This window comes from Scomber scombrus, chromosome 8 (assembly GCF_963691925.1).
Source record: "Scomber scombrus chromosome 8, fScoSco1.1, whole genome shotgun sequence".
NCBI lineage: Eukaryota > Metazoa > Chordata > Actinopteri > Scombriformes > Scombridae > Scomber > Scomber scombrus.
In genome coordinates, this window is record NC_084977.1 from 16104174 (window position 1) to 16125026 (window position 20853).

General features: G+C 39.0%; 2 protein-coding genes across 8 annotated transcripts in view; both read left to right on the forward strand.

Annotated features, from left to right (window-relative positions):
* The window catches only part of si:zfos-588f8.1, a 59059-nt gene extending 52237 nt beyond the window's left edge, over nucleotides 1–6822 (forward strand). For 3 of the 7 annotated variants that reach the window (XM_062424725.1, XM_062424728.1, XM_062424726.1), the window contains 11 exons: nucleotides 96–207; nucleotides 322–395; nucleotides 1015–1207; nucleotides 1361–1489; nucleotides 1650–1755; nucleotides 2516–2647; nucleotides 2776–2899; nucleotides 3172–3222; nucleotides 4105–4220; nucleotides 4316–4455; nucleotides 5046–6822. In XM_062424725.1, coding sequence (XP_062280709.1) covers nucleotides 96–207; nucleotides 322–395; nucleotides 1015–1207; nucleotides 1361–1489; nucleotides 1650–1755; nucleotides 2516–2647; nucleotides 2776–2899; nucleotides 3172–3222; nucleotides 4105–4220; nucleotides 4316–4455; nucleotides 5046–5593 — 1725 coding nt within the window. In that variant the 3' untranslated portion in view covers nucleotides 5594–6822. Of the gene's footprint in view, nucleotides 1–95; nucleotides 208–321; nucleotides 396–1014; nucleotides 1208–1360; nucleotides 1490–1649; nucleotides 1756–2515; nucleotides 2648–2775; nucleotides 2900–3171; nucleotides 3223–4104; nucleotides 4221–4315; nucleotides 4468–4570; nucleotides 4626–5045 lie in introns of all 7 variants that reach the window. The other 4 variants (XM_062424729.1, XM_062424730.1, XM_062424727.1 and 1 more) reach the window with 4 other exon arrangements.
* A 2639-nt stretch (nucleotides 6823–9461) lies between these two features.
* Nucleotides 9462–15609, forward strand: use1 (unconventional SNARE in the ER 1 homolog (S. cerevisiae)). Its single transcript, XM_062424732.1, has 8 exons — nucleotides 9462–9572; nucleotides 11056–11105; nucleotides 11402–11480; nucleotides 11729–11881; nucleotides 12678–12693; nucleotides 12820–12850; nucleotides 13099–13261; nucleotides 14139–15609. The coding sequence occupies exons 1-8, from the start codon at nucleotides 9474–9476 to the stop codon at nucleotides 14319–14321; spliced, it is 774 nt and encodes a 257-aa protein (XP_062280716.1). The 5' UTR covers nucleotides 9462–9473; the 3' UTR covers nucleotides 14322–15609.
* Nucleotides 15610–20853: the final 5244 nt, after the last annotated feature.

Below are 20853 nucleotides of genomic sequence, written 5' to 3' on the forward strand. Positions count from 1 at the left end.
TTGAATTCAACCTTATTTTTTGTCTACAATAATCATGTTAATTCAATATAAATTATGATTTCTAACTAACTCTGACTCTCTTACTGTCTTGTTAGATGGAGAGTCCCCTGGATCATGTTTTCACCAACTATCAGGTCAACATCATGCAATCATGTGACCAGTGTATGTCTTATATATGGGGCATGGAAAAGGCCTACATGTGCAGCTGTGAGTTACCACCCCAACAAAAGTTTTTTTTTCTTGTTTTATTTATGTTCAAATACTTGAAATAAAAATGTTTTCGTGCACTGACTTGTAAATTGTTTTAATGTCGTCTTACAGATTGTAAAATGGTGTGCCACAAGAAGTGTATCTGCAAGATAGTGACGGACTGCTCCACCTTCTGTGCCAAAAAGGTGTGTGATTAATTATGAGTTTATGATAAATGAGGGTTTGGAGTGAGGCTGGGCTTTATATATCACAGAGAGCCCTTTAAAAGTTAGCATCTGTTCCTCACCAGACAATATTTGGGTTATTTTTGTAGAAGTGGTTTCTGTCATGTGTCTTCCTAAAAAGCTCCAACATGATATTTGAAGTTTTCTGTTCAAACACTTTTGTAACTATAACTGTACTGGCTGGTAAGCTCATGGGAGCTAGATACCAGTTTAGCATATATGAAGAGAAAACATTAGCATCACGATTGAGCTTTTCAGAATGACTGATTAAGGAAACCCATTATAAATTATATTGATTGATGAAAACTAGAGGAATGAAAGCCCTGGGAAAAGGGATTATATCAAGAGCATCTTAACATAATATGGATTGTAAAATAGAATATAACCTGCTGGACTGTATCTTGCCTGTCACAATGTATAAAAACAAAAGTTTCCTTTATCTTGGTTATAAGACATATATATATTTTAACATCAGATAGCCGACTTTATTGTAGTATATGTGATTTGCATGGATGTAATAGATAGATTGTGATGGGTGTACCGGATGAGCAGAGTTCTCACTGACTGCTGTTCTCCGCAGAGTGACGAGGAGTCTGGTGGTCAGCACTTCGGGGTACGTGTTGGTCACCTGGTCAACGATAAGAATCCAGTACCCATGGTGCTGGAGATGATGCTGGAGCACGTGGAGATGCATGGCCTCTACACTGAGGGCATCTACCGCAAGTCTGGCTCAGCCAACCGCATGAAAGAGCTGCACCAGCGACTAGAGACCGGTTAGCCCAGCTTCTCTTTGATATTTACAGCTAACTGACAATAAACAAGAGAGCTGTGTTATATTTTTATCACCCTTTTTCAGTTTACTTACAAACTCTGTCAAAGAATCTTCATTGATTTTTATAATGAAGTGCTGTTGTTGTTGCGTTTAGACCCACACCTGGTCTGCCTCGAAGACTATCCCATCCACACAGTGACAGGCCTGGTGAAACAGTGGTTGAGGGAGCTGCCAGATCCACTCATGACCTTCACACATTATAGCGACTTCCTGCATGCAGTGGGTAAGGATGACTCTCCTCACCAGGGGGCAGCATTTCACAATTTACATTCTGTGTTGGATCTTTTCAGTGCTCTCTTCTACTGCTGTGTTGAAATGAAATGGAAAATGTTTTTAAGTTAATGATGGTGTTTGATTCATTATGTGTTTTCTCTTCTTAATAGAACTGCCGGAGAAACACGAGCAGCTTCAAACCATCTACAGAGTGCTGGATGAGCTTCCAACGGCAAACTACAACACATTGGAGAGACTCATCTTTCACCTCGTCATGTAGGAAGTTTACTATAGAGGACGAGTTTACAATGTTTTTAAGTCCGTCTTAAAACAACCGTCAGTTGCCAAAATGAACTTTGAAATAGGATCTTTATGTTGCCATAATCAATTCCTGTTCATAATGGCGATTCAAAGATCTTTTCATAATGCAGTTACAGTATAAGTGATGAGGACCAAGATCCACACTTCTCCTTCAGTGCAGAAATGGATTTAAAAGTCTATCTGAAGATAATCTTAAACTTCAACTGTTCAAATTAGTAAAATCAAATCAATATCTTTCAACGTTAGTGTTTTTACTGCCCAAGTCCCTCTTTTTACTTTTCTACTACCACTGCAGCTCAACAGGGAAACAAACAGAGGGAAATTGATGCTAAAGAGACTGTAAATGTGGCAGATATCCACTTGATATCACTAACTCAGACTGCTAAAATGTCTTCAAACCTCTTTCAGTATTCATTTGGGCTCTAGACTGTTGTTTTAAGTGAACCTGTCCTTCTAACGTGATCTTGATATACATTCTTCAAGGCTACTTACTCTCAATATGTATGCACTGGTACATTTAGTATTTGACTTTTTACATACTTGATCAATTTAATTCAGGAAATAACTCATTACTTGGATCATTGAGTCATTCCACCAGTCTAATTCTAAATAGATTATCTCAGAACTGAAAAATCCACTTTGCTGTCAGGAATAGAACAACAATCTCACAACTGAAACTAAACTTCATGCTAATATCTAATAAATTCTCTTACAGGGTTTGTAAAAACGAAGGTGCCAACCGCATGTCCTCTAACTCGTTGGCCATAGTGTTTGCTCCGTGTATCCTACGCTGCCCAGACAGCGCAGACCCCCTGCTCAGCATGAAGGACGTCGCCAAGACCACCACGTAAGACTGCAGCGAAAACAAAAACAAACTGGCTTTCCAGTGTACACATTTGTTTTTTTCACACCACAAATACATCAACACGTCAACAGCTGTAAATATGTACAAAACTGTTTGACATCCTGCTGCAGATGTGTGGAGATGATCATCAATGAGCAGATCAAACGCTACAATGAGAAGATGGAGGAGATCGAGCAGCTGGAGTACGCAGAGACTCTGGCTGTAAATCAGTTAAAACTCAAGAGAAAGAACACGGTGAGAAACGAAAATCCCTCTCGCTCCAGATCACCATTGTTTGATTTAATCTCAACACCATCGCAGGAGTTAGATTGCTGCTTCCTGGATGTAAAGAAATTAATGTAAACGTTAAAAAAATGACTTGAATGAATAACTACTTTTTAATTTAGCTTCACATGTCAGTAACGTTGTCCTGCATTATTTAAAACATGAAGAGTAGGACCAGTATCAGATGCTGCTGTTCTCAGGTTACGTGGGTAACGTGGCCAATGTTCCTTGTCTCTCTTTAGCACTGCTGGCATTTACCTCTCAGGTTCTCAGCTCCTTACAAAGGAGTGGTGGTATGTATCATCCAGTTCCCGTAGTTCAGTAGATCTAGTAGACGTAGTGATGCCATGCAGAAGAAGGAGAAGCCTGTGCATGGCATGTCAGATGTGGGTGACGCTCTGGCTGTTGTTGTTTTGTTTTTCTCTCCATCCTCTCCCCATAATCCCTTTTTACTCTTCCATACTAACTGGTAGTAGTTTGCATGTTGCTGTTAGTTTGGTTTTTACGTCTTGCTTGTGATGTGAAGGATTTACCGTCAGCCGACATTCTTCTCTTTGTGAGGAGACAAGATGATTTTCTGGGTTGTTGGTGTCGTAATGCTTTTGTTGTTGTCTTCACTCTTTCAAAGACAACGTTATGACATTACTGTGACTTGCAAAGCTTGATGGCAGTCATGCATGTTTTTATACTATTCAAATTAATTAATATCTTTGTTATTGAAAGACGACCTCGAAGCTCTGAAAGTCATGCTACGTGTTATCGAGCGGTTAGATGACTCCGGATTGTGGTGATGTTGTCTTCTAACCTTTATCATAGCTGTGAACAGTTGGCCCTTTCTGTTTTCAAAGGGTGAATCTTATCGTGTTAGTCGGCTTATTTTTAGTCACTACATTTGTTTTCCTCTCTTTAAAAATGTTCCTTTTCACAGAAGTGCTGTAAGAATGATATGCAGATGCATGAATGCCTCAGGCACCATCCAACCCACTCTTCTCTTTTCCTCACTAACAACATTTGGTATCAGTTTCAGATTTGGGTCAAATTCGTGTGTATTGTGGTCAAAATAATGTTTCTTTGATAATTATTATATAAATTATTATGTTTATATAATAATTACACAGTGGAAAATTACAGCCTGAGTTGATTGAGGCTTAAGTGTGTGATGTCTTCTTCTGCAGATGCACGAGAAGGCCAGCTCTGATCTCAGCGTAGTCCCTGAGAACGAGCCTCTGGACTCAGACACAGAGGCGGAGAAGAACCTGGTGGAGCGCATCAAGTCCATCAAACAGGAGAAGTAAAGATGCTTCCTTTATCGTCTCTCTGTTCGTCACAGTGTGCAGTCTTCACCAGTGTCTCATTTCTCTGATGTTCATGTTCTCTGTCTTCCAGAGAGGATCTGGCCTGTCGCCTGCCAGAAATGGACCAGCCTGGTTCAGACCAGGAGAACTTGGACTCCGAAGCCTCGATGAGCTCTGAAAGTCTCTTGGACGAGCAGCAGCGCTCCTCTGCCCACAGCTCAGAGCCTGAAGGTCAGTATTGAGGTACAGTCCAGCCGTTCTTTCCTTCTACCCGTTTACTCACCTGTGGGTTTCTGACCAGACCACGGGCCGCTGGGTTGGGCCCTTCCTCTTTTTTGTGGTGCAGGTCTGGACCAGTGATGGTGATGGGGGGCGGTGCCGTCTGCTCTCTAACAAAGCAGGTTGGAGGAACAGCAACCGTGTGTGTGTGTGTGTGTGTGTGTGTGTGTGTGTGTGTGTGTGTGTGTGTGTGTGTGTGTGTGTGTGTGTGTGTGTGTGTGTGTGTGTGTGTGTGTGTGTGTGTGTGTGTGTGTGTGTGTGTGTGTGTGTTTGTGTAAATGTCTGCACACCCATGTATGCATGTAACTGCATGTGTGCATGCTCAAACTTTACCAAAAGGGAAGTAATGAAACATTTGGCACCATATCAAATCAAATGTTTGCTCATGGTGCCTCCCTGATCGTAATGTTTGATAGATAACATGGTTGCATGATCTTCCATTGATCTCCACTCTTTTAGGATCCCTGTGTCAGTCTAACAAGCAGCTTTAACATTGTCGTTTATCTTCCTTAACTCTTTCCTCTTTCCTCCCTCTCCTCCAGGAAGAGGTTGCCCTCAGATGAGGAGAAACAGGCCAGTTTTCCCACCCAAACCATCAGACCTGGCTCAGCGACCTAAAATCCCCGGTGGACGCATATCTTTGCCAAACCTCACCCGTGCTAGCTCCTCCTCTTCTGTGTCCAGCTGCGCTTCTTCAACCTCTGAATCCTCCTTCCGGCATCCGCTGCAACGTCGCAACCCTGTCATCCCAGGCACGGTTAAACTCCCCCCAGGCATCCTCTCCCAGTCTGTAGCCTCGAGTCCTGCTCAGACTTACATCCCTCCTGGAAGTCGAGCCTTTAAACACTTGATGAGGAGAAGAGAGCAGCCCGGCCGTCGTAAAGACAGCACCCAGTCCCTGTACATCGACGGCGCCGAGTGTGACCTGTTGTTGCAATTTTCCTCTTGCCCTCCCTCCGCTTCCTCCTCCTCTTCCTCCATCGCCTTGGTTACACCCCCTCCTCCATACCAGCACCATGAGACACAAGCCTCCAAAGGCCAGAGACGTTTTTCTGACCCAGACATTCCTTATATGGATGATGACGTCTGACAAGGGCAGAGCAGAAAAGATGTAGAAGTAAAAAGGATTATGGGCTGTTTGAAGCGATGTTTGAGTTTACAGAAGGAAAAAGGTATAAATGACATACAGTTGCCACGAATGACAATGATTGACTTTGAAAAGCGAGGACAGAATAAAAATCAAGGATCCCTGTGCAACCTCTACATGTGGGGTGGAGATGAGAGAACGCGTGAGGAGACACAGCGGTTCAGCTTTGTTGCTGTTGTTAGTGGAAACTAATCAAGGAACTGCAAATGTTTTTCTCAAGTCTTGTTGTCTTATATGACAGTAAAGATATCTGGGCGAGATGTTGCCAAGCACCTTTTCTATAATTTTAATGTATTGAGGTTACTAGTGATGAATCCATTCGCAACACAAGCGATATTTTCTGTAGCCTCATTATAACGGGCCAGCAAATTCTTTCTCCTGTCTTTTTTTTTTTTAACACATTTGTGCTAATTCAAGGAAATTTTGCAGGTTCCAGTCGCACTTTTTCCATGTGTGAAACCCACATGCTCACTGAATTATTAGTTTGTGCCTTGATAATGTACATAAAGTGGAAAGAAACTCATTTTTATGTCATGTTAAATGCTTAGAGAGGGAGGGATGGTTTTTCAGGATGGGGGGGGGGGGAATACCTTTTATGTCTTACACCTATGAGTTAAATTGTACTGAACCGACACGACATGTTTGAAACAAGGCCCTAAAATGCATGTTGTGACTGTCGTGTGTACAAGTGCTCAGTCACACCCGCTACAATGGACAACGAGCTCTTTCCCACGTTCACCTTTGACCTGCCGCACGGCAGACATCAGATAGGAAGTCATTGCCTTCACCCAGCAAAGGGAAAACGGGAGCAGCACATGCCACTTTTCCTTTTGAAGCCACAAAAAACACACAAAAACCCAGCCACCACGCAAAAAAACGTGCCACAATGTCTTTAAAGCTCGAAGTCCTCGACCTCATTTTTCCTTTTCTGAACTTAACATTGCTTCACTCGACTGTGGACAGTCTCATAACCAGCAGGTTCGGCTGGAGCACAGCTTTGGCCAACTTACTTTGAAATGTAATACTAATGTTCCTCTCTGACTGCTGTTGAATGATGTTTGTCTGGATTATGAGGAAGATGTGTAATGTGTAACAGAGAGTGTATGGTTGGGACTGAATGACGTGAACTGTAATGGTTATTAGTATTAACATGACAATACAGAAATTGATGCTTGTAATGTCTGCTGCTGTGTGTTTTGATCAGGTCCAGTCAATAAGTTGATGATGATGATGATATCCAAAAGGTCGACTCAATTAATACTTTAACTAAGTAGTTACTGATTTAGATCTTCCAAAAAGGGGTGAACAGATGGACTTTGCCCCTTCACGCCACTATTTAGACAACTAATTTGACACATTCACAAATGAATTCACAATATGTTAACATTTTTACATTTAGACGTAAGAGTAGTATTTGAAGTTGAAATCTTGCAGTTTTTGATACTTTGTTCTGTAGCATAGAAAATCATACAATAACACACAAATCATGTTTTTTAAAAGTATTATTAGGGGCAATTGAAAATCCATCTATCTTGTCCAGGGTTTGAGTCCAAAAAGCAAACTGATTCCTCTCTCCTAAAGGCAACACTGTCATCAACACATGTTAAATATATTCTTCAGTACATTGAGAAAATTCTAAACCTTACATGGCTTTTTGTCAATTACAGAGACATGAAAAGTCTCTTTTTTTCCGTACAAAAATAGATTAGGTTAGATAAACTCTACTAAATCCCTGTATAAACGTTGAACTGTGTGACTTGGTGCCCATTTAAAACACGAGAGGGAACTGCCACCGAGGACCAACAGGTACGACTCATATTTGTTTTCTGCTCCGACTCAAGTGATCAAGTTATTTTCTCAGACGTGACAAAGCCCCTTCTCTCAGGCACGGCAGTACTCCACAAGATGAGTACAGTTACTATGACATGTCAAATCAGCAGACTGCCCCTTTTAAATATTTGGTTGACTTTTAGTTGTCTTGGGATTTTTTTCGTGCTGGCGATCACAGCCTTCCTCTTCTCTCTGACCTGATCGCTGCTGTTCTCATTTGCCAGCTACAGTGATCCAAGTTACTTCAGTAAATGTTCATATTATTTAAGTTTCCCTCTTTCCCTGCAAGTGTGTGAGTCACTTTCTTCTCTATTTCAGTGTAGATTACCTGACATTTTGAAATGAACATTGATATTGTGGTTCAAAAGCAATGGACTGACATACTGTTAAAAATGGTTATTTACAGTACAGCGCAAACAATTTAGGCACTAAAAGTAAAGTAGAGATGCTTTAAAAAAAATAATGCCATGAATAGTTTTTATTTATAACTTACATACTAAGTTAAGTAAACAGAAGAAACCTAAATTAAATCAATATTTGGTATGAGGACACTTGTCCTTTAAAACAGCTACAGTTCTCGGTACACCTGCACACAGTTGTTAATGATACTTAGTCCATTCTTCCTGCATCTTGAAGAAGTTGCCACAGTTCTTTGGATTTAGGTGTCTCAGTTGCTTCTGTGTCTTCATGTGATCCCAGACTGAGTCCATAATGGTGATATCAGGATTCTTTGGGGGCCAAACCATCTGCTGCTGGAGTCCTTCCTCTCTATTTATTACTGAAGATATTTCTTCATGACTCTGACTGTATGTTTGGGGTCATTGTCATGCTGGAGAATACATTTGGGACAGATCAGATGCCTCCCTTATGGTGTTGCCTGATGGATGAGAATCTAAACATCTAAAGTACCTAAAACTTTTTCACAGTATCGTATATATTGGAAGCAAGAAATAGCTCAACAGAATAAAACTATTCTGCTTTTTCCTCTTACTTGTCTTCCTCAGACAGTGTTTCATTGTTGTGCTGCGGTGGAAATATAGTAACAAAAAGAGGGACCTTGGCACTAAAAGACTAATTTGGACGGCTAATAATGATAATAATAATACGATGAAGAAGAAGAATAGAAATACAGTTAATAAATATAATAAAATAAACCCAATGTAAGTTTTCTAAAATTTAATTACAATAATTGTAATAATTATTATAATTTTTGCTTTTGAATTTATTTTTTTAGAGTTCAAAACATATATGCAAAATCGTAAAGAAAATACAATAGAATAAACAAACAACCAGTTATTCCAGTTCATAAAAAAAGATAAATAAATAAAAAAGGTATAAATGAGATATAATAATTTCAATAGAAAGAAAGAAAAAAAGATAACCAAATAAATACAAAGTAAAGGTTTAAGTGACAGGCACATTCAATTAAAACATTCTGAATAGATTTTGATAATAGATCAACTTTTCCTTTTTTTTTTTTTTTTTTTTTTACATATTGTAGAGACTCAAAATAATATTCTATTTCAATTAAAAATAACTTAAATGACGATGGGGTTGTTTTTGATGTTTTGGCTTTGTGGATATGAAACTTACCTAATAAAATAAAAAGGTTTACAATGCTACAAATATTGATAATTTTATACACAAAACAGGAAATCATACTTTTTCCCCTAATATAGATCTTACGTGAAGATCTGTATTAGGGGAAAAAGTATAAACTCCAAATCCTTCCAAAATAAAACACAAAATGAGCAATTACAAAATAAATGAATAATGTCCTCTTTTTCTAGTTAAAAAATCTAGAAAGGTATACATTGGTTGGATATATATAGTGTAATATTTTTAGATGTAATTCTCTAATTTTGTTTGATATTAAAGTGTTTAAAGAAATTTACATTTTATTTTATCTTATTTTATTGTCGCTGCGCTACGTCACGTTGCACCTGACCCACCCCGACGTCACAACTGCTGCGACGGTGCGTCAGCCTCAAACATGGCTTCCAGACTAGAGATAAACTTTATCCGGTTATTGTCTCGCTGTGAATCTATAGCGTCTGAGAAACGAGTGGAGACTGAATGGAGGCTGGACAAGGTAAAACCACAAAACCCGGAGTGAATGTGGTGTTTTATTTCTGAGCTTCAGCGAGCTGAAGTTAGCATGTTGTTGTTAGCTCAGCCTGTTAGCCACGTCGTCAATGACAGGGTCTGCTCAGTTGGCACATTTCGGCGGCTCTTTCCTTGTTAACACACATTTATTATTTAAGTAACTAGTGTAGCTGCTGAAGTGTGCTTTTAATGTTTATCGTATGTGTTATTCAGCAGGTAGTTGCACACACAGCGAGGTTAAAGCTGCAAACAGCATATATCTGCACATAAATCTGCACTTAGTCACATCTATTCAGGACATAGTTTTATTTATTTGTGAGTTAGCAGACATTGAATGCAGTCTTAAGTATTTCATTCAGTTGTCACTTCCTATAGATGCACCTTCACCTTGCTAAATCTAATGTAGCCTAACAAAACCAGCCCTGAACTGGATATTTTCCTTCATTAAAGTCTGTCTTAAATCAACACTCAGGTTCCCAAATGAACAATGAAACGTGTTTTTCTTACTGTAATTATTTCTCCTGTTAATACTGACCATTAAGCCATTCATAATGTATTTACAATGTAAAATCCAAAGTCCAACCAAATTAATCTAATCAAGTTAACATCTTTCAGCATTACTGTCTTTTAGAGCCAAAACCCCTCTTTTTGTTGCTATACTTCCACCACAGCTCAAAATTGAAACACAAAGAGGGAATTTGATGCTAAAAAGACTTTAAATGTGGCAGATATCCACTTGATATGACTAACTCAGACTGCTGAAGACTCATATAAGCTTCAGATAAACTTTAAATGTGTTTTTGTACAAAATGACTGTGTGGACACTCTGGATTCATCACTTACATTGAACGCACATTCAAAGGGGATCTTTTAATAGCCAGTATGAACAGGAGGGATGATTACAGTGAGGAAAACCTATTTCAGTGTTCACATGCAGACTTGAAAAATTGTGTTTGAAAGTCAGGACTAACACATGAATAGTTTTTTTTAAAGAGTCCAGTGCTGCTTTTTTGGCTTTTTTTTAATACAGCTGCAAATGGCTGAGGTACTAAGATGTGGGCACAGCTTGGCGTAGCTCAACTTCATGTGTATTTCAAACTGCAGACAGGTGAAAAAAACAACATAAAGTGTCTTAGTCAGGTGCCCCCATGTGCCGACAGCTTCAGCGTGCCTAATAGCTTGTGATTGTGTAGGCATAGCATGTGATTCACATCATTTTCATACTCATTAAAACCATTCAGTGACACCTCACATCAGGATGGAGATGTTTCATCATAGGATAAAATTGATCACTCAGAAGAACTTTGCATTGATTTGTAGTGAGTCTTCCCTCTAAAGGTACAAGTGGACCCAAACCACGCTGGCATAATGCCCCGACACAGCATAACCTGTACCAGTTTTTCCTTTAATTTGTCACCTGTCTGTATAGTCATCCACAAAAATGTCACTGTTTGCTTCCTCTATCTAAGTATGTTGGTGCCCTGGAAGAGATGTTGGTGGCTCTAAGGAAAAGCCTAAGGTAAAATCCCACTCTATACTTTCATGTGTCTTCATATTTTTATTATTGTTCGTTTGTACTACAAATATTGTTGTAGTCAAATGTGTGCAGTGACTTTGGGTTGCCTATGTTGAAAACTACTAAAGACAAAGGTTTTGATGCAAGCAGATCCCTGCATACATACTGTTTTATGGATATTTTAATGTTTTTAAACAAAGTAGAACTTAGTAGTAGTTACAGCATTGTGTCTGGCTCAGTGCTCAATTTACAGAGATTTATTAATGCTGTTATTCTGTAACATTTTTTGTTTTCTCCAGCAAACCCACACCAGAAGTCCTGACTGAATACACGAGAAAAGTTGATTTTCTGAAGGGACTTCTAGAAGCAGAGAAACTGGTCAGTGGTGGTAATAGTTTACAGTTCTATTATTTTCAAGATTGTTTCCATTTTCCATATTATGTAGTCTTTGTGTTTGTAGTCGCATTCATATTTATACATGGTTGTAAACTGTAGTCAGTTCTATGTCTTTCTCATTTAAACTGCACTTCCTAAACCTTAAAAACATGAAACAATCATCAACTGTTATATTGGTCTCTTTAATTTTCTCCTGTGTACAGATTTATGATCTCTCTTGTTGTTTACAGTCCTCACCAACAGAAAAGGCTTTAGCCAATCAGTTCCTCGCCCCAGGCCGAACACCCACAATAGCCAATGAGAGGATGCCCGCCACTAAAACTGTCCACATGCAGACGAAGGCACGATGTACTGGAGAGATGAGGGACGAGCTGCTCGGCACGGTACGGATGGACTAAACTCTGCTGAGCAGAAATGTAGACAAGTTAAGATGCAGAGAAGGGTCACTGCTGAACTTCACCTGACTGTACAAACCACAGCTGATGTTTTATAACGCTACTGATCCCACCTCCAGCTTTAACATCTTATTTCTAGTGCGACTCTGGGCATGTAGTCCGTCTACAACTGGTTTTACATCACATGACATACACATTGCCTTTTAGCTCGGAGCTTGGCTTTTAATTAATGCTATCACTTCAATGAGTTACTTAGCGCTGCAGCTAGCGATTATTTTCATCAGCAATTAATCTATCGATTACTTTCTTGATAAATCAATTAGTTGCTTGGGCTATAAAATATCAGAAAATGGTGAAAAATGCCTGTTTTGACCCGTCCAATAGTCCTCAAATATATTTCGTTTATTGTCATGAAAGATGAAAGAAACCAGAAACTATTCACATTTGAGAAGCTGGAACAAGAGATATGGACCTCCTTTTTTTTTCTTTTTCTTTTTTAAGAAGAAGAAAAAGAGGGGGGGGGGGGGGGGGGCGGTACTCAACTAAACTACTGACTATCAAAATAGTTGGCCAAAGTGGGGTTTTTTGGGTGATCAACTTATCGTTACAGCTCTAGAGTTAGTCATATTTTCAGTATTTTACATACTGCAGATACCTAAGTTAGGCTTCTTCAATAAAAACATTTAGGATTTGATAGAAGAAATAGATTTTTAGAAATATATTAAAGAGTTTGTGCTCCATGTTCTGTCTCTCTCCTAAACGTTTTTCTTTTGTGTCTTTTCAGGAGTTGTCAGGCAAAGGTAAGATATATGTTTCTGAATTTAACACCAACTTCACTTAAATATCTATCTAATTTTCGTTTTTTATCAAGCTAAAATTCTGATTTAATTTGTAGAAAAGTGATTTTTCTCTTTTCCTCTCAACAGGCAAATTGGAAACAGACTTGCGGAACAGAAAGTAATGTTTATATTTGTATATATTTATATTATTTTTAGATAGTATTTATTTGGATATAAATGCTGATACATAACAATGATTGTTTCTTACGTACTTTGTAAGGCCATCATGACACTGTGCCACTACTCACTGTTAAATGCTCTTAAACTGAGTTGTTTTTATCACTTGACTCCTTGTTGTGACTGCAAAGAAAAGCCTCATCAAAATACAAAAAATGATAATTAACCAGACTGTCCCAACTTGTGCAGAGGTCTACCTCTGGATGAGCGTCAGTCAGCTACAGAGCTGGACGCCGTCCTGCAGCACCACCACAACCTTCAGGAGAAACTCGCAGAGGACATGCTCAACCTGGCCCGAAATCTTAAGAACAACACTCTGGCAGCGCAGAACATCATTAAAGAGGACAACCAGGTAACTGGGTCAACTGTCACATGTATCAACGTAGTCAGAAGTGCTCACCTATAAAATATATTTTGTTTGTTAGGCTTCAGGTTATGTCTTCTGTTTTGTTGTTTTTTAAACTTTATTTCTTTGTATCTGTTCAACATATGACAGAAGTACTCAACTTTGTTTAATATCAAAAGCAAAATCCTTAATAAATAACCCAAATGATTGTCTGACATGTTCATAGGTAGGATAACAGAAATAGAAAGTGCTGTGTTAAGTGTCAAATTAATACCCCAAATCAACTTTATCTCTTCTTGAACATTTTGTCAGTACTCTAGGAGTTTTGGACACTTCCAAAATATATGTGTAAACAACCCTACCAAGCCACAAACTTTCCAACATTAGTCAGAGGAATTACTATATTTTCACAGAAGAAGTAGAGTTTTAAAACACCTTTACATGATCTTCCATTCAAATTCCCTCTATGTTAACCTCTGTCCAGCTTAGAATATTTCGTCCCACAATTCATCTGGAGTCATAATATTCATTTCTAATTCCCAGTTTTCTTTTGATATCCAAATTATTGTTAATGAATTGTTAATGTTGTAGGATTTTCATTATTATGATGGCAGCTCGCTTATTTTCTCCCTCTCTTTGTATTTCTGAAGAAAGCGTCTTGGTTCATGTTTTTGTTCCCTAAAAATGTTCTCCTCATTTCTCTGCATGTCTCAGCTGATTCTGTCCACAAGTGGGCAGTATAAGACAAATAACATTCACATCAGTTTATATATATAATATGATCAGCCTGAATGTTCCTTCTATGAATAAACCAACTAGTAGGTCTTCGTGCTAAATATTTATCTTGACATTTACGGCAGTTATGTCCTCCTCTCCTTCCCAGACTTTGAGCCAGTCTATGCGTCAGGCGGATCTGAACTTTGAGAAGCTGAAGACAGAGTCGGAGCGATTGGAGCAGCACACCAAGAAATCTGTTAACTGGCTGCTGTGGCTGATGCTCATCCTGGTTTCCTTCACCTTCATCAGCATGATCCTCTTCATCAGAATCTTCCCCAGACTCAGATGATGATAATGCACCATCCTGAACTCCTGTGTTTACAGAGCAGTAACGACGTAGGCTTCCATAGATCTATACAGCATGTCTGTACTGTATACGTGACACAGATCAGTAGCGGTCAAAACCAAAACAGATGACAAACTGAAACATTTGCACTTTTGAAACTGAAATTCTTCCTGTAAGTGGGCTGGTGAAAGATGATGGAGATGGCAGAAAGCGGTTTGAAGCATCGGTATTCCTTTTTTTTTTTTTAAAACAGCACAGACCAGACATTGAGGTAAAGCGCTAAAACGTCTTGTTGAAAGGCTTTTGGGAGCATCATAGTCTTAATACCCCATACAGAAGGAACTGAGCCTTAATAAATGTAACCCTCATCAGGTCGGCTGCTAGCCATCTACTACATGTATGCACTTTCTCATTAAGTAGGGCTAAAGTTAAGATCATCTTTGTTCCTCCACCATGCATACACCTGAAAGAGTTCGTGAACCGTCCACCAACTACTGTATATTGGCTTTGAGAGTCCAATTTCTTTACCTTTACCTTGAATTAATTGAACACCTAGTAAAATTTGGCTTAAAATAGCAGTAGGTTTGCTAAAAAATATTATTATTGTTGCAGATTATAAGGCAGACTTAAAGTATTAGTCATTTTTCATCTACTGGTTATCATTTAAAGACAGTCAACGATTCAAAGATTCAGTGTCAACAGTTCCAGATCTTTGTGCTGTTACATCACAAACATGCCATCACTCAGTCCTGTTCGTTGTGTGTGAGGTTGTATGTTTGGGTGGGTTAATCATATAAATGATCATCAGGTAATGATAGTTGTAGTGTCAGTTGTGTTGTTCGTGATGACTGTGGAGGCGGCTGGTGTTGAAGAAGTAAGGTTTTGTTCTCATTAATGTCTGTAAGCTTTCAAATGTCCTTTGAAAGAAAGAACAACTTTCCAGAAAGTATAAATGCTAATCAAACACTATTCAATCATTCCCTTTTAATTGTTTTTGCATAATAATTGTGAGTGCCGTGTGTGTTGTGGGTGTCCTGTTTGACTGTAAATCCACCATAAACAGAAATGGCAAACTACGCCCTATCCTTTTGAAAACGCCTGATGTAGTGACTCCATGTGGCCACCGCGTGTCACTCGTGGTCTTAAAATACTGACTGATGCTAACCTTCATGACCTGGGTGGCCTGATCAAGCCATGAATCCTAAATTAAACCCACTACTCATTTAGAAGTCATCTGAGGATTGAAGTATGGCTAAATAAAGGCAGTTGGCCACAGAATTGAGCACGGCCACCACCATATGTGACCCTGAGTAATCTGTGTATTTGTCAGGTTTTGTTCCTGCTGAGTGTAGCCTGATAACATTTTGGAATCCGTGCTGCAAAAGTGTATTTTTTTACAGACCAACATACTGAAGAAGCTTCTAACAGGTTAACATTCCTGCTGTGTTGTTAGTCTGACAGTCATCTGAGGCCCGTGCAGCTGACTAGCTTGCCCAGGCTTGCAGCTCTGCCCCTGGCTCTTCCCCTCTCCCTGGCTGCTGCCCCACCTCACGACTGGCTGGCTGGCCTGATCCAAGGCCCTTCCCGCCCGCTCATTCGCTGTGTATTTTAGGATCCCTGGGGGGTACTTTTCCTGCTGGAAGCCAAGGTATGCAGGCCACCAAGAGACCAAATGAGGTTGTGTCACAGCGGAGGATCATCATCCCTCAGTTAAATCACAGCTGTTTGCGCCTCCATTCTCTGGCCTTTGCCAATGCTCTCGTTGGAACTACAGAGTATGACTTCATCAGTGGTATGGTTTCTCATGTTCATTACCGATGTATTATCTCATTAGCCGGGACAGACTGTTCCCCATTTACATTTTCCAACACATAGTCTGGGACGCGTTAAGTATGAGTTCCCTCGTTTATTCAGCAAATGCTGTGAGATCTGTGAAGCTGATTAATGGCACTTTTAACCTCTGACCCAGCAAACCTGAATGTATTCGGTCCTGCACTCTTTTCCTACAGGGACACTAAAAATAGTGGTTGATCATCTGTGCCCAAAGAGGTTCGTGTTTTGTAAATTTAGCATAATATATTCAGCACAATTTTCTAATAAGACGTCCTTTAAAGAGGTTATAAGGTTTAACCAGTGGTGAAAAATAATAGGAAGTAATTTGAGGAACATTTACTCAAGTATTTCATTTTATAATATTTTTAAACTCCACTATGTTTGCCTGACATATACAGTCACTACTTACTTTAACAATCAAGATTTTGCAACAAAAATATCAGTTTATAAACTACTATGTGTTATGTAGTATGTTGGATTTACTATGTTAAATCCAACAAAATTCATTAGCTTCAGCATTAAAATGTTGAATAATCCAATAATCAGATATAACACCCTGACAGGGAGCATTCAGTTATCTTTTTTCCAGATAGATTTTTTTTCTTCCAGATTTATAAAATGCTATACAAAACAGGGCATATTACACATTACACATATCTGAAACTCTACAGTCCATTTTCTTCAGTTTGTGTGTAGCAATATTCGACCTAAACAAGATCTTCATTTGTATATCTTCATACCTCTTACAGTTTATACGATAGTTTGAACGACTCAGTTTAGCCTCCCACTGTGCACCAACATCTTTCTCCCATTGAGTTTTTTATGGATGCACAGTCAAAACCGGTTTGGCATCTAATCTATAATCCATACAGTTTGGAGACAGTTCCTCTGCCAGTAGCTGCATCTCTTAATTTAATATCAATAGTTTCATTATTACCAAGAGTAATGTTTTTTAAATGTGTAATTGCACGTAATAGATCTCAGCTGTAAATATTGGAAGAAGGTTGAATTATTTAAGCTGAAATTCATCTCAGGTTAATAACAATGTGTTATATCTCCATCTCTTAGTAACAGCTCAATAATATTTTTATTTTGCCATATGACAGCAGAAAGAATAACATCAGCTGTAATTAATGGATTCTTCCATGGGGCAAGGGGGCATCGATAAATCATTGAGTTTTTAACGTTTATGTTATGCTTTAACCACTTTGCACGAAAAGATAAAGGGCTTTTGATTGATATTTAGGGTGGTACCACAAGGAAGTTAGGGAAACATGGTTATTATTTTTGGAAACGATCTTCCAACCATCTCCAGGTACCTGCATCTGCACAATTTTGTCTTGTTGGTCCCTGATATTGGATATTCACCACTGTAAACCAAGTAATATAAATGCACACCTGGCATGTCTAACCCACCTTTCTTCCTGGGAGAAGCACATTTTTTAAGCTCTTTATCTTTCCATAGGAACACTGAAAATAGTTTGCTAATCTCATTGAACCATTTCTGAAGAAATGTTTGGTTGGATTGCAGGAAAAAGGAAGGCTAATCTGGGGAGTATGTTGCTTTTAAGTACTTCTGACCTCTACCACAAATGATAACAGTTTTCAAAACTTGACGATGTTCAAAAACGCTATCAATTAAAGGTCTGATATTTCATGTCTTGTTACTCCCACACAATAGGAGTTTATGTCAGTCAGATGGATATGTGCGACGATTTAAAGAGATAGCTTTGCTCTCAGACCAGTTGATTTTGTAGCCAGAAAAACAGGTCATCACTGATAAATTTAAGATGTAGAACAGAATGTTCAGGACGGGACAATATCAATAAAGGTTAGCTTTATAATCATTATTGGAAAGTCTGATTCTGAGTCTTTGGCAGTCTGTGAAACAGATAAAACCGCTCTATCCTGTCAAATATGAGGATGGAGGATCAAGTGAAATTGCAACAGCGAAGTGTTGGAGAGATGCAGCATCTGACATTACATTAAAAATTATGAACATAACATGACATTATGAACACCATAGCATCCAGCAACAAGCAATGAAGCCTACTTGATCTACATGAAGAGATAACTTTATCAAGACACACTGCAAAAATTTTAGTAAACACGCTATAGCTAATCATTATTTAACAAGCTGCAGTGGAATTTACCCATATGTAAGTATTGTTAAATTTTGGTAACAGGAAAATAACAGCTGTGTTCAAACTATGAGGCATGGACTGAGTGGAAATATGACTTGTATAATAAGGTCAGAACTAGACACAGGACGTCCTGGAAACATTTATAGTATTCTCTGCTATAACCTTCCTGTCCTGGTGCTTTACCAGCAGTGACAACTGTAATAGCTGCCTTAGCCTCCATTTCCTGGACATCCGTCTCCAGGTAAGCCTTTTCATTGTCTTTCAGCCATGGGAGGAGTGCATTATTGAGAAAGTCATCTACCATATTTGGGTTGTTTATATCCTGATTCATACAACTTTGAATAATATTGTTGAAATGCCAAATTTATTTGTTTCTGTTAACATATTAGAGCTCCACTGCGATCACGTATAGTGGATATTGAAGAGCTACTCTCCATTTGTTTCATTCTAAGTGTTTTTGCCAGCTTTATCCCCAGATTTTAAATACTTTTCCTGAGTCTATATAATGAGATTGTTACTCCATTCTAGGGAATAACACTGAATATTTTCTTTTCTGATTGCTTCAATGTCTCATATGTTATGTATATATATATGTGTGTGTGTGTGTGTGCTTTTTTTTTTTAGGTTTTTCAGTTCAAGCATGAGCTTGTTTTTCCTTCGGCTTCCTTCTTTTGGCGTTGCAGTGCCGTAACTAATACACCACCATCTACATGTGGCTTTAAAAGCTTCTCAGACCATATGTATTGAAGATACAGAATTCAAGTTTTTCCCCTTAAAAAATTCTGAAACCCTGTGTTGTAACATGTCCACTGTTTTGTTTTATGCAAAATAAAACAGGGAGAGGCCATTCTGCTGTCTAATGAGCATTTTTGCTTATGATGCTTTAAGTACATTTTGCTGCTGATGCAGGAGTTTTATTTAGAGTGGATTATATTATAGTGTGGTGGTTCTAATCTCAATACTTCTTTCCAACAGTAACAATAACAAATTGCTTTATTAATGGTTAATAAATCCTCAACTAATCCTTTACATATACATATAAGCTAGTAATAAGCATTTAATTAGAGCAACTTTTGGGTTGCCAAGATGTGAAAAATCCCTCTAACTGGTCAGGCTGGTTTGAGCCTTTTCAGTCACTAAAACAGTTTACTGTATCTGCTGGTGTGTGTGTGTGTGTGTGTGTGTGTGTGTGTGTGTGTGTGTGTGTGTGTGTGTGTGTGTGTGTGTGTGTGTGTGTGTGTGTGTGTGTGTGTGTGGGTGTGTTTATTTGTTTGTGTGTGTTAGTATGCTTTTAATTGGTTTGATCCCTTTAAACAGCAGAGAGCAGAAGAACAAATTGTTAAGCATGAGAGAACTTCCATCCCCTCTCAGCGCAGCGCAGCGCCTGTTAAACACCCCAACACTCCAGTCTTTTTAATTTAGTTTTTGGCTGCAGCTACAGTGAGGATTTGGGTTGCCTACAGAGATGAAGGAGTTTTTCTTCTCCTTCATTCTCTTTTTTTCCATGTACTTCCTTCAGGGAGCAAAAGGGTAAAGAGGGCTTTTCTTTTTTCCCTTTTTTTAATGCCAAAGTTTCAAATGTGCTGTAATGTTAATGACCTAATGGGAGCGTAAAAGGCCGCAGATATTAAGCGTATAATGTGAGTCACTATCTCGCACACACATTCTCCAGTCTATGGAAAAGAGAACTGATCTGCTTCTTTCTGCAAGCTTACAATTGCTCATTTACAGTGAAATCTCCATGAGTCCATAAACTCCTTCAACATTCTTATTAAGTGTTTGCTTTTATGATTAAATTTTCCAGCTGTTAGTCTCCAGAATTTCTTAGGTCAGACATGGCAAGCCTGTTGGTTGACTGTTTAAACAGCATTTTATCGATAAAGAAAGACTCATGAAGGCACTAGTGACTGCATTAGGTGAAGTTTGTAGACTTCGTCTGATTGGAGGTGCACCACTGCTGATCTCAATCTCCTAATCTCTCTTGTCTACACAGGTGCTGCTGTGGAAGTTTCTCTGTTTTCATTTTGCCGTTACTGTTTCCCTCGACAGGACCCGCCTCCTTGTGTGTGAGAAACTGTGTGTTTCTGTATCTTTGTCTTCCTGTGTGGTTGTGTTGTGTCTTTGGCTCTTCCTCAGTCTTAACACCCTAATGAGGGTCCCTCTAAAAGCCCTCTCTCACACACGTACAGCTGTGTTGTGGCATCTCTCTGACTGGAGTGTTGAAGTGGCTGAAGCACCTTGAAGGACCACTTTCACCTCTATACAGTATCTGTGACAGCTGAAGAGAAATTAAACATCCACCAAGAAGTAAATTACAGATAAAGCAACCAGCCATAACACCAGTTCCTTCGCTGTGTGTTTGGTGTGTGTCTGTACATGCCTGTGTGTTTTCACCTGTGCATGCATGTATGGTTATTGCATCCCAAAGACCTGAGCCATATGTCATTCCCTGCAGCCCCCTATTGCCCTTCTATCACTCGTGTGTTCCCCACCTAGTGTCAACATGTGGGTTAATGCACTGAACCTTCCAGCCTATTTGTCAGGCAGCGCAGCGCTGA